This window comes from Hemitrygon akajei, chromosome 6 (assembly GCF_048418815.1).
Source record: "Hemitrygon akajei chromosome 6, sHemAka1.3, whole genome shotgun sequence".
In the NCBI taxonomy this organism is placed as follows: domain Eukaryota; kingdom Metazoa; phylum Chordata; class Chondrichthyes; order Myliobatiformes; family Dasyatidae; genus Hemitrygon; species Hemitrygon akajei.
The window spans coordinates 155156839-155170144 of NC_133129.1; the positions used below are offsets into that span (position 1 = coordinate 155156839).

At 39.8% G+C, this 13306-nt stretch overlaps 1 protein-coding gene across 1 annotated transcript in view; it reads left to right on the forward strand.

The window, feature by feature from the left end:
• The window catches only part of accs (1-aminocyclopropane-1-carboxylate synthase homolog (Arabidopsis)(non-functional)), a 64031-nt gene that overhangs the window by 32070 nt on the left and 18655 nt on the right, over nt 1–13306 (forward strand). Inside the window, exons 8-12 of the mRNA XM_073049629.1 lie at nt 1168–1265; nt 2766–2843; nt 3751–3851; nt 6917–7006; nt 9194–9239. Coding sequence (XP_072905730.1) covers nt 1168–1265; nt 2766–2843; nt 3751–3851; nt 6917–7006; nt 9194–9239 — 413 coding nt within the window. The remainder of the gene's footprint in view (nt 1–1167; nt 1266–2765; nt 2844–3750; nt 3852–6916; nt 7007–9193; nt 9240–13306) is intronic.

A 13306-nucleotide genomic window follows, 5' to 3' on the forward strand; every position in this document is an offset into this window, starting at 1 on the left:
GGTTACAGAAGGAATTGCTGCGAAATAGTGTTTGTGATGGAAACAGATTCTTCCTAATACTTACATATCCATTCATCAGTATAAGAAAGGGATACATTCTGCTTCCTAGCCTGTCTACAGTGTTGATATTACATTCTCGAAGTTATTCCCATTTAGCAATGGAAAAGATAGTTCTTTCTGAGTAATGTTCAGCATTTGTGGACTTTGTTTACTTGGTAAAGCCATGCAAGAACCTTCCCCTACAGTGAGCCTAGTCCTTTACTTGCTCAGAGACCACATCCCCTAACATGCGGTTTGACAGAATTCATGTGATATTCACCAACCGGTTAAGCATACTGACATCTGATTGGTCTACATGAACTGTAGGCTAACGATCTTGCTTTTTTCATTTGAATGATGGTCCTTCCAAAGATGCTAAAGATTAAAGCAGCTCAGTCCACAGTTTTGTTTCATGAAGATAATACTTGATAACAATAAAGCTTGATGTACTGATACCTTCAAAGATTGCCAAAGGTGACTGTAGGCTTTGCTGTTCTCTCTATTAGCTGTCAAGGTTGCACTTGAGCCAAGTAAGGATTGCTGCTTCACATTATAATGTGTTTCATTGGTCACATACAGGTAAACGTTTCATACAAATGCTCACGCTGATAGCAAAATGCTTTCTGCGAGTTGACAGATGCTGCACACTGCTTTTGGCATTCATCTTACAGCAAACAAACTCTCCCTCAAGGCTGACAAAACAAATCTTCTATTTCCACCTTCTCAACTACACTGAGCAAGAATCTCCCATGATAAGTGTTACTATCCATTGTGCCTTAATTTCTTTTTGTATAGTGAGAGGACCTACAAATGACTTGGCTGCAGTTGAAGTTTGGGAAATGCTGTATTTATTACTATTGACACCAGTTTAAATCCCTTGCGTGAACCTAATCTAGAATGCTTAGTAGGAAAACATAATGTTAAGTAAGACCACAAATTTGCTTCATTCTTCAATGTTACTGCAACAGATTTGTTTCAAAATTAAAACATTGAGTCTTGGTTATTTGCAACAAATATGCCAGCATATAAAATTGGTTTGTTCAACAGGCCAAGGGGGTGGAGATTCTAAATTTCTAGTCATTTGCTCATTTTAATATATTTAAGACACTTTTCCTTCTGTTTTGACAGATAGAATTCTACTACCTACTCCATACCAAGGTGTTATTAAGGATGACCTTTTTCTCTACAGCAGAGTCAAACCACAGCTTGTGCATTTGGAGAGCACAGTAAGGGAGCAAACTCTTGAACATTTGTCTTTGTAATTCCTTGTATTTAATACTTGTACATTATAAAAGCTGCCACAAATATTGAGCATCTTTTTGGATGAGTGAAAATTATGCAGGCGAGGTTGATCTGTACTGTTGCTCGTGATCTCTCACGGGATCAACGTTGTGCTTGGAAATAAAACACATAGTGTTTTGTTTTGCTTAAGATGTTGGCTACAGTTACTAATAAACTCTTGCATGGTTTTAGAACTTGTACTCCAGCCTCTTATCATTGGTTCACTGCATAATTCGATTCCCTTTCGTTTCTGGAGTCTCCATATCTATGCCTTGTAAAGAGAATTATACCATTGTTTACAAGTCCTCAAATGTGAAAATTGTATACATATTGTTTGAGAGAGTCATAGAATGCTACAGCACAGAAACAGGCCCTTTGGCCCATCTAGTTCATGCCAAACCATTAATCTGACTAGTTCCATCGACCTGCACCCTGGCAATATCCCTGAATACCCTTCCCATTCATATACCTATCCAAATTTCTCTTAAATGTTGAAAACAAGCCTGGCATGCACCACCAGTGCTGGCAGCTCATCCCACGCTCTGAGTGAAGGTGGTTTGCCACATGTTCCCCTAAAACATTTCACATTTCTCTCTCAGCCCAAGGCCTCTGGTTCCAGTTTCGCCCAACCTCAGTGGAAAAAACACGAGGAAATCTGCAGATGCTGGAAATTCAAACGACACACACAAAATGCTGGTGGAACACAGCAGGCCAGGCAGCGTCTATAAGGAGAAGTGCTGTCGACATTTCGGGCCAAGACCCTTCGTCAGGCTCAAAACGTTGACAGTGCTTCTCCTTATAGATGCTGCCTGGCCTGCTGTGTTCCACCAGCATTTTGTCTCAGTGGAAAAAACCTGCTTGTCTTTACCCTCATAATTTTGTATACCCCTTTCAAATCTCCCCTCAATCTTCAAAGTTCTAGGAATAAAGTCCTAACCTGTTCAACCTTCCCCTATAACTCGGGTCCTCAAGTCCCAGCAACATCCTCGTAAATTTGCTCTGTACTCTTTCAATTTTATTTCAATTTTTCCTGTAGGTATATGATGTTTTTTCCTGTTAGGTGCTGCAGCTAGACACTCTTGTTATAGATGTAGTCGTCAGGGATGCTGGATGTCTCCCTGTCTTCACACATCCCGCAAGAGGAGCATTTCACTATCCTGCCTGACATCTCCTCTGCTCTAAACGTGCAATAAGAAAGAAAGAAAGAATAAATAACAAAAAGAAATCTGCCTGCGCCTCTCCTCACTGAAGCCTGAACTCCCCACTCTAACACTGGCCCACTCACATAATTGCCAGGAATGTTTTGGCAAAGGAACATTATATGACCGTTTAGTGTCGCATTCTGTTCTGATGTAACTGTCATTATATAACTAAAGGAACAGCAAGAAACTATATGTTAGAAGGCTATAGGTATAAACCTAAGTGTTCTTTTGGGCTTGTTTTAGGTGACTGATGGTGATACACGAACATTTCATCTTACAGTGGGAAAGCTTAAAAAATCAATGGAAATTGCACAGCTCCAGGTGAATGATTAAAAGTGACGAACACTTCTGATTACATAGTTGTAATTTTCTTACAGTTTAGTTATAGAATGCCATGATTAGTTAAGGTGAAACTTTGACAGTGTCCAACACAATTTGATTTGCAATGTAAAAAAACTTACAGCAGTGATTACATCAATCATCAAATGTCATTGAGCAATTTGTCCTTTGATGTCACAGAGCAAAGGACACATTATATTAACTGCTTTCTATTAGTAATTTCTACCAGATGTTTTACAGTGCAAGTAATAGTTTCAAGCAATGTGTTTGCTATTTCTGCTGATGCACAAGTGACCTCACTGTTACGGACTTTTTTGTAAAAGAAATTCACCCTTACGGAGTTCACAAATCACTACCCAGAATTTTGTGATGAGGAATAAAGTTTGCTCTCACAGCATTTGTAGAACAAAACAAATAAATAATTATTTGTTTTTCAACTCATGTTTCCTGATGCAAATGTAGGTGATGATATCACAGAAAAATGGGATACATCCCTTTTTCTAGGTGTGCAATTCCCAATCCCCTGTATTACAGTGGATCGTCTAGATTCAGTTCTTTCATTTTTAATCAACTCTATGATTTGATATTTCCCTTTACAACATATTTAAGATTTTGCATAATTTGTGAGATTGAAAACATGGGAACAATTGTAATGAAAATCAAAAATGGAAGATACACATTTCCCAGCTCCTGAAAAGGAAATAATCTGATTGATAAACTTCGCAGTTTGCAGTTACCATTAAATTACTTTTGAAGAAAAGGTATTATTTCATTAGAGGCGCTTTCAAAAAATAACTGGTGTTAACATAAAGCCTTTTCTCTAATTGGAATAAGTTTTCATTGCAGGTTTGTTTTGCATTAGAACTGATTTTTTTCTGTGAAACCACAGGGTCAGAGAGTCACAGCCATGGTTCTCACAAATCCTCACAATCCCCTGGGTGATATTTATTCAGCAACAGAAATGAAAGAATTTCTTGAATTTGCTAAAAGGTAAGATGTCAGCAGCTGCATAGTGAAAATTTTTTTTTTGGTTGATACATTCACATGAAAACGTTTAAACTATCTCCTCAACATAACTATGTAATGTTCCTGCTGTTTATCAGCTTCAGTTTTCTAGCCATCCAAAATTAGAAAATAAACATGACCTTACATGTTTTTAATATTTGATCTTATGTACATTTCATTCCTTGTAATTCCATTTGATCCTTGATGGTGGCCTCTAGTCTAAACCTTTTATCACAGCAAAAATACTTCCTAGGGATGAGATCTAATTGCTTGACACTCAGTGAAGTAAATCTGCATTAAAAATTGTCATAACTTGCTATAAAAATCATTTTTGTATTTCTACACCTCCCCTTGACCCATCACCCTCTTCACTCTGTTTTGAACATACAGTAGATCATTAGAATCAGAATCAAGTTTATTATCAGTCTTACATGATGTGAAATTTGATCATTGCGGCAGCAGTACATTGTGAAGACATAAAATTACTATAAATTACAAAATAAATAAATAGCGTAACAAAAAGAGAGTAGTGAGGTAGTGACAATTAAATTCTTATATTTAAAAAGTTGGCAAATGGCAATAAAGAGATCCAAAGCAGGCAGAAGACCAGAGCGGGGTGTCCATGAAGAGGAGAAGGGTTGAAGACGGGAGAAGGGGTCATTGGTGGGAGTAGGAGAGTCCTTGTCAAAGAAGTAAGCTCGGAGACGGAGCCAGCGGAAGAAGAGTTCAGCATCATGGCGTATGCAGAACTCACTGAGGTGTGGGCGAAGGGGGACAAAGCTGAGGCCCTTACTGAGGACAGACCGCTCTGCCTCAGGGAGTTGAAGGTCGGAGGGAATGGTAAAGACCCGGCACAGATGAGAGATGGGATCAGAGGGGAGAGGGAGGCTGGTAGTGTCGGTGGAGAGGGAAGGGTTGGGGTGAGAGGAAGGTGGAGCCTCTGAGGGCCCAGGAGCTGACGATTGGATCTGAGGGAGAGGGGCTTGCAGAGTGGTGGTGGGGGAAGGGGAGAAGGGAGTCACAATCGCAGCATGTGAAGACCCGGCCTGAAATTCAAGACTGGAGTCGCAGTCGGTGGTTGTGCAATCGCTTTGAAGCTGTCCATGGCCGTTGGAACCTGCGTTGATGGTGCTTCAGTCCAGGTTTTCAATATGCCCTGGGTTGCTGGGGCATCCGAGATCGACAGCTGGGGCCAATCCATGGTCGTTGGAACACTGGGGCAGCCGAGATCAATGGCCGCGGCCAATCCATGGTCCTGATGAAGGGTCTCAGCCCGAAACGTCAGCAGTGCTTCTCCCTGTAGATGCTGCCTGTCCTGCTGCGTTCCACCAGCATTTTGTGTTCGTAGTGAGGTATAGTTCGTGTGTTCACGGACCATTCAGAAATCTGATGGCCGAGGGGAAGAAGCTGCTTCTGAATCATTGAGGTTGGCTGTTCAGGCTCCTTTACCTCCTCCCTGATGGTAATAACATGAAGAGGGTGTGTCGCAGGTGTTGAGGGTCCTTAATGATGGTGCCAACTTCTAGAGGCACCACCTCCTGAAGGTGTTGTTGATGTCAGGGAGGTTTATGTCCATGATGGAACTGGCTGAGTGTACAACTCTCTGCAGTTTCCTGCTATCTAGTACATTGGAGCCATCATACCTTGTATGATGTAAATAGTCAGAATGCTTTCCACAGTACATCGATAGAAATTTGTGAGAGCCTTTGGTGACGTACCAAATCTCTTCAAACTCCAAACAAAGTAGAGCCACTAGTGTGCCTTCTTAATGATTGCATCATTGCGTTGGTCCCAGAATAGATCATCTAAGAAGTTGACAGCCAGGATCTTGAAGCTGCTTAACCTTTCCACCACTGACCCTTCATTGAGGACCAGTGCATGTTTGCCTAATTTCCCCTTCATGATGTCCACAATCAATTCCTTAGTCTTGCTGACATTGAGTGTGAGATTTTTGTTGTGAACACCACACAACCAACCAATCTATCTCACACCTCTATGTCTTCACTTTGTCCTCTGAGATTTTACCAACAACAGTGGTGTTGTCTGCAAATTACTAGAGGCATTTGAGCTGGAAATGTGGGTTGACAAGATTGAAATTATTTCCTTGCTTGTTTGAATACAAAAAAAATATGATCTGCTTCATTCCATAGCATGGTTCAAGTTTTTTCACTCAAATTCCTGATGTTGCATTTTGGATTAGTTTTATTAACTGAAAGATTTGATCAGTCATAAGGACACCTTACTGCGATATTTCATTCATTTTAAACCATGCGGTGTTCTGGAACAGTAGGATTTAAATTTTCCTGAGATTTTTCAAAGTGGTGTCATAGGATCAAACAAAAATGTTGTTCCCTGCTCACTGAGTATTAGATAGAAAATGTGATATGTCTCTTATGTGACAATGCCAGCATCTTGTTACTTAGATTGGTGCTGATTGAGTTCCCCAAAACCACTTAACAGTTTTCATTTGGCTGGTTTACAGTCTGTTGAATGTGAGGGGAGAACAGCAGTAAGCTGTACTTGAAGCAGAAGTAATCAAAGACTTGCAGTGAAGAAATAAAATGTAAAAGCTAGCTGATGGTCAATTTAAATTTCTGTATTTATTGTCTTAGGCCTGCGTCTTTCCAGCGATCAATGAAGATGACATATCTGGAAATGCAAAACTGCCTCTCAAATTTGCCGCTTCACGTTAATACATGAAGCCATGATTTACTGCCATATGGTTTAAGTTTATATCATTGAAGTATTTTGTTAATAATCACAAATAGAAGAATAGAAGATTCTTAAATAGAAGAATATAAATAGAAGAAATTTTCTATTTAGGATGTTCTTTAAAGAACAAAGTAGGACATCTTGAATGATCTTTTCTTCAAGTGATTCTGATTTTTTTTCCTGTTAAAGTTCCATTTTCTTGTCCAAGGATCAGTGTAAGTCTCCATGCGATTTATTAGCAAAATGGCCGGTTACTTTGGAAAAAAGATCAGAATCTAGCAACTGATTGAGATTTCTAAGTAACTTGGTTAATTACTTTTCTCTCCCTGGTGACGTAGATACAAGCTGCATGTAATTGTGGATGAAGTGTTCATGCTTTCGGTATTTGATGATGTGAATTCATTCCAAAGTATCCTCAGCTTTGATAAGTGAGTCTTATTTTTTATTTTAGTTATTAGAAGTCTGATAATATTTTACTCAGTTGACAATAATTGTTATGCTTGTTTTTTTTTATTACCATGTAACAGAAACTGTTATATATTTTTTAAAGAGGCTCTGGAGCAATGTTGAGGAATTTTGCTGCCCACTTGCTGTCTCCATGGTGTGAGGCTGACACACAACTGGCCTCTGCCATGGCATCTCCCCAACCAGTCCCAGTAAATGCTACTCACCTGTTTCCTCTGTCCCCACAATTGTTCCCAAAACACGGATTAGCTGACTTTCACCCCCCAACTGCAGGACTGACAAACAGCAAGTACCAAGGTATATTTCTGCTGCAAATTCTTGGCTTCATCTCCCTCATCTAAAGAAGCAGACAGTCTGCCAAGGACATCTGGTGTTGTAATCATAACCTTCAAAAAAAATAAGAGCCATCTGATTTTGGTAATTACTGAGGAGTCTCCCTGCCAGCCGTCACAGGGAAAGTCGTTGCAAGGACGCCTGTTGTTTTCGTCATTACAAAGGTTGTGCTGCAGGTCAGATTGAGAGGTACAAGAGATATAACCTTCATTGTGAGACAAATCCAACAAAAATATAACAGTAACTGCTACAACCTCACATCTAACTGACAGGAAGAGAATCCTTAAATATTGCTGTCAGGAAACTTCATCTTCATCTGTCATGAGACGACATGCAGGCCATGAATTCTCCCTGAGGCCACATTCAGCTCTTACATTAGAACACAGAACATAGAATAGTACAGCACATTACAGGCCCTTCGGCCCACAATGTTGTGCCGACCCTCAAACCCTGCCTCCCATATAACCCCCCACCTTAAATTCCTCCATATACCGGTCTAGTAGTCTCTTAAATTTCACTAGTATATCTGCCTCCACCACTGACTCAGGCAGTGCATTCCACGCACCAACCACTCTCTTGAGTGAAAAACCTTCCTCTAATATCCCCCTTGAACTTCCCTCCCCTTACCTTAAAGCCATGTCCTCTTGTACTGAGCAGTGGTGCCCTGGGGAAGAGGTGCTGGCTGTCCACTCTATCTGTTCCTCTTAATATGTTGTACACCTCTATCATGTCTCCTCTCATCCTCCTTCTCTCCAAAGAGTAAAGCCCTAGCTCCCTTAATCTGTGATCATAATGCATACTCTCTAAACCAGGCAGCATCCTGGTAAATCTCCTCTGTACCCTTTCCAATACTTCCACATCCTTCCTATAGTGAGGTGACCAGAACTGGACACAGTACTCCAAGTGTGGCCTAACTGGAGTTTTATAGAGCTGCATCATTACATTGCGTCTCTTAAACTCTATCCCTTGACTTATGAAAGCTAACACCCCATAAGCTTTCTTAACTATCCTATCTACCTGTGAGGCAACTTTCAGGGATCTGTGGACATGTACCCCCAGATCCCTCTGCTCCTCAACACTACCAAGTATCCTGCCATTTACTTTGTACTCTGCCTTGGAGTTTGTCCTTCCAAAGTGTTCCACCTCACACTTCTCCGGGTTGAACTCCATCTGCCACTTCTCAGCCCACTTCTGCATCCTATCAATTAGACTCCGATTGTCCACCCTTAAGGGTCTTAATTTCCACGGTGTACTTTGTGAATTTAGAGTTAAAACCATAGACCTCCTACTACCTATCTATGTAGATAATGGGCATTCGATTCACAGAAATATTAGCTTGCAGATTTACAGAGCCACTTTTCTTTTTAGGAAAAAGAGGCTGAAGTTGCACATCAAGTCCTTCACCTTTACCATCTGCCTTGTTCAAGTACTCAGTTGCCAATTTTTTTCTTCTCCAGGTTGGGTAATTGTGAAGTTTGTTTTTGTGTGTTATCCAGCCAGTGTATTTAATAGCCCCCCCTTGGCTACAATTACATCTGGCTACATTGTGCTTAACTTGCATTCTGCCAGAATAAAGCTCAAACCAGTTTTAATTCACAATATCTGATGCTGTTATTTTCGTGGAGTGAGAGTACTTGCATTTGAATTGGTCATTAATTGTTGGCCAGCATCCTTTTGAATTGTCTTTGCCTAATAGTTCAAGGTGCAGTTATGTTTTCTATTGCTTACTTTTACTTTCTGCAAATTAATACTCATTGTATGTGCTTTTTAACATATTGGAATATGCAGAATTGACAACGGTGTGCTATTTCTTTCAGGCTTCCTGATCCACAGAGAACTCATGTTATGTGGGGAATTAGTAAGGTGAGTTTATTCATCACAAAATCTGTATGAGCGCAAAACATGCACTTAATGTATCAAAGCTGCAAATCGAAGTCTGAATTGGCACTTTGACGCTTTATGGTAAAATGCTGGTTTGCATCTCCCGTTGATGAGTTAGCTGTGTTTGTGCTGAATTCATCTAGCAATTTCTTAAGAAGAGCCACCCAACGTATGTGCTGTGATGGATCCCATATACTTGATTTTTTTTGACCCTCGTAAGAAATGCAATGGACTTTATGGATTCCTGGACGACTGAGTCCAGAAGGTGGCATTCAGCCTTGTGTCTATTCCAGTTTTAAAAACCTTGAGATTAATCCCAGTTTTCATCTCTGGCCATAGTTACTCTAGGTTGGTTTATTACTGCAGTAAGGGTTTCATCATCTTGACATGCACAGTTTTAGGTCCCTACTGCTCTTAGGTTAAATAATTTTTACTCAACTCTCCTATAATGCTTCCACCTGAAATTTACACTTCCCTTTAATTCTCAGCTAAGGGAAATAGGTCCTTCCTATTCACCCTAGCCAGGCATCTCATGAATTCATTTCAAAAGCCACAAAAGAAAAAAATCCAACACAAAAGGAGGAACTCTGCAGTTTATTCCAGAAGAGAGTTCAGAAAAATCCTCCTTACTCCTAAGTAGTACAGATATTGTAAAGAACAGGCTGGGTAAGTGCACAGGAATGAAATAGAAATGTATGTTAAGGAGATTAAAGAAGATTGAATTGTAGGAGAAGGTTGTGAATCATGGACACTTGACTTGGCTGAATGACTTAATTCTGTGCTGCACGTTCACTATGTACCTACCTCAGATTAGATAGTGAGACACCCTGATCATAGTTTAAAATAAAGAACGTTAAAAAGCTTTGAAGGATAACATTCTTCATGTCTAATGTGATTGAAGTAGAATCCATTAATTCTCTTCAAGGGGAATTAATTACAAAGAGAGAGATACTAGGAAAGACAAAGGAAAGAGATTGAGTAAGTAATGGAAAAATGATGAACTGAATTGGCCTGTTGGGCTGTTTTACTGTAGTTATCCTTTTTATCATTTTCTGTGGTACAGTTTTCAGCAATCCAAAGCTAAGTTATCTTGATGATGAATGTACAGTACATTTCCTAATGACAGTAAAAAAGATTGTGAGAACCAGAGGACAGATAGCCTGCTGACAGAAGTGGTGCAAGATAATCCAAGCGAAGTAAGGATAAGAATGTAAACAGGAGTAAGAAAACAATGTCATAAAATCCATTTTGCTCTTGTTATTGTAGAGATGTTCAGGTCATAAATGGAAAATGAGTTTTATGAGAGAAATAAGGGACAATTTAATATTATGAGTGCAGAAGATTACAGCAGCAATTTGTCCTCTATAATAGCAGGATGGACAGTATCCTGATACTTAGCTGAAGCAATATAAACAAAAATAATTTTTTATTTCACAGCAAAGGTAAGGGGTGCAGATGTTGAGCAAAAGAGAGGTTTAAAATCAGCTGAGTAAGTTGCCATAGTGATGACATTTAAGGAGGGAATTGCAGAGCTGGGAGTCAAGGCAGTTCAGTTCTGAGGTAGACAAGAGGTTGCATTTGAAGGAGTGCAGCGATTTTGTAGGCTCGCAGAGATAGGAATGAGTGAGATTATGAAGGGATTTGTCAACCCTGATGACATTTTAAAATTAATATATGGTGAAACCATGAGCCAGTGCTGGTGAGAATGTTTAATGTGATGGAAGTGCAGGACTTAAAGTGATTAAGTATTGCAGGGCACAGAGTTTTATGTGAGATAAGATGCATTTAGGGTGCAAGAAGGGAGGTTGACATTAATCTAGTTTGGATATAATTCTGATTAGGTTGGGGATTAGCATAAGATGATATTAGGTCTTGTGTTACAAGGTGTCTTTTGTATGGTTTGGAAATGGGACAGAAAACTCACCTCAGTCCTATGCATCAATAAGGCTGCAAGGTGCCTGGCTTACGTTTAGCCCACTACTGGGGATAGAGGCAATGAGCAGGGATATAGTTTTGATGGTGATAATAGGCCGTGGCAAACAATGGGGCAATTTTATTTTCTTCCAATGTTGGGTGTCGGTTATGTCAAATCAGAATCAGTGGAGAGTTTGGCATAGCTGATGAGGATCTAGAATTTACTATCTGTATGTATGGAGCATGGATGGTGGGATGAAAATATGTCTCTGTCAAAGGAAGCGTGAGGCGCCTCCTTCCCTACGCTAGCCTGCAGGTCATTTTCATGTGATCGTATGATATAGCACATAATGACGATAATGATATCTGGACCCTAATTCTGCCAAAGAATTGCATGTGAATAACAGGGTTAAGGGTAGTCCAGTCAATAAGTCAGTCCATAGCTAAAAATGTAACACAACAAATTACAGCCTGGTTATTCTCTGGTTGTGATTTACTATAATAGTGTGATGTCAAACAAGTAGAGTTCCACAGAGGTAGAAAGTATTTTCACAAAAAGCAGAATAAGTATTGTAGAATAGTTAATTTTGGAAATTATAGTTAAGTTGAATGAAAGCTAAAATATACTTTATTTGACGTTTTTGATATATTCATTTTAGTAATTTCCAAATACCTGCATTTAAGGTGAGCTTTATTTAAACTATCTAAGTGATTTTTTTTTTACATCTGAACATTGATAACAAGAGCATCATTTGATGGTAATCTTCGCAATCTTAAGAAGTTGATGGTCTATCACCATCTGGATTCATCGCTGTGCTGTTGGAGATTTTGGACCCAGTGATACTGATATAACTGCGTCAGGATAGTGTGTGACGTAGGGAAAATCTGCAACTGTGATTGTTCCCATGTGTGTGAAGAGCTTGTTATCCTTGTTGGTAGAGACTGAAGGTATGGGGAGTGCGCTGTTGGAGTAATTTCAGGGCATTTTATCAGTGGTACACAGTGTGTGATCAATATGTGACAGTAAGTGGATGGAATGAATATTACAGAGCAGGCTGGTCAATTTAAGTTGATGTTGATGGTGGGGACTAGGCAGTGGTAATGCCATTGAATATCGGGTTGGTTTAACATCGTCATTATCTGGCACTTTTGAGGTGTGAATTTTACTTGTCTAGGCCTTGCTGCATGCAAGCATCGATATCTTTATTTGCTGAGGAGTTGTGGTTGGAATTGAATATTGTGCAATCATCAGCGAACATCACCTCTCTGACCTTATGGAAGGAAAGTCATTGATGAAGCAACTGAAGATATTTGGGCCCAGTACATTGCCCTTATGAGATAAGATGATTCATTTTCAACAGCTACAGCCATCTTTAGTTCAAGGTTCATTCAGCAATAGTTAATGACTTAGTATACAGTCATCAAAAACTTGTTTGGACTTTGTCAAAATTTACTGGGTATTTTACAGAGATGCTAAATATTACGTAGTTTAGTTCAGGAGATTTCCTTTGATTCTGTTATAGAAAGCTTTAAGCAACAAAATCAATAGTCAGACACATCAATAAAAATGTTCAAATTTTGCATAGAGTGGAATCCCAAGGTCAGCGTCAGCTTCACAGAATAACAAGGACTAATGTCGGTGGCTTCACAATGCAAAATGTGGGCCATTAGGTCATAAAACTCGTGCCAAAACTAGAGTGCCTGGCTTGAATGTTACCTGCCATTTATCAGCTCATGTCTGAATGTGTCTAGGCTTTGCTGCACTACTGAAAGTGTGATGCATGTCAGGGAACATATACTGATTGTTGGAGGGGGAATAACCTTGAAATGTATCTCTGTGTGACAATTGTCCTTGCAGTCTGAAATTGCAGGCTTCAGTCAACCATGAATTTGTTACAAGCCGCCAACACGTGATAGCAAATCTCTTCGCTGGTGATCATCTTGCAGGATCAATATCTACTAGAATATAGAACAGCACATTACAGGCCTTTCGGCCCACAATGTTGTACCGACCATGTAACCTACCCTACAAACTGCCTAGAATTTCCCTATCGCATAGCCCTCTGTTTCTCTAAGCTCCATGTACCTATTTAAGAGTCTCTTAAAAGACCCTATTGTATCTGCTTTCACCACCT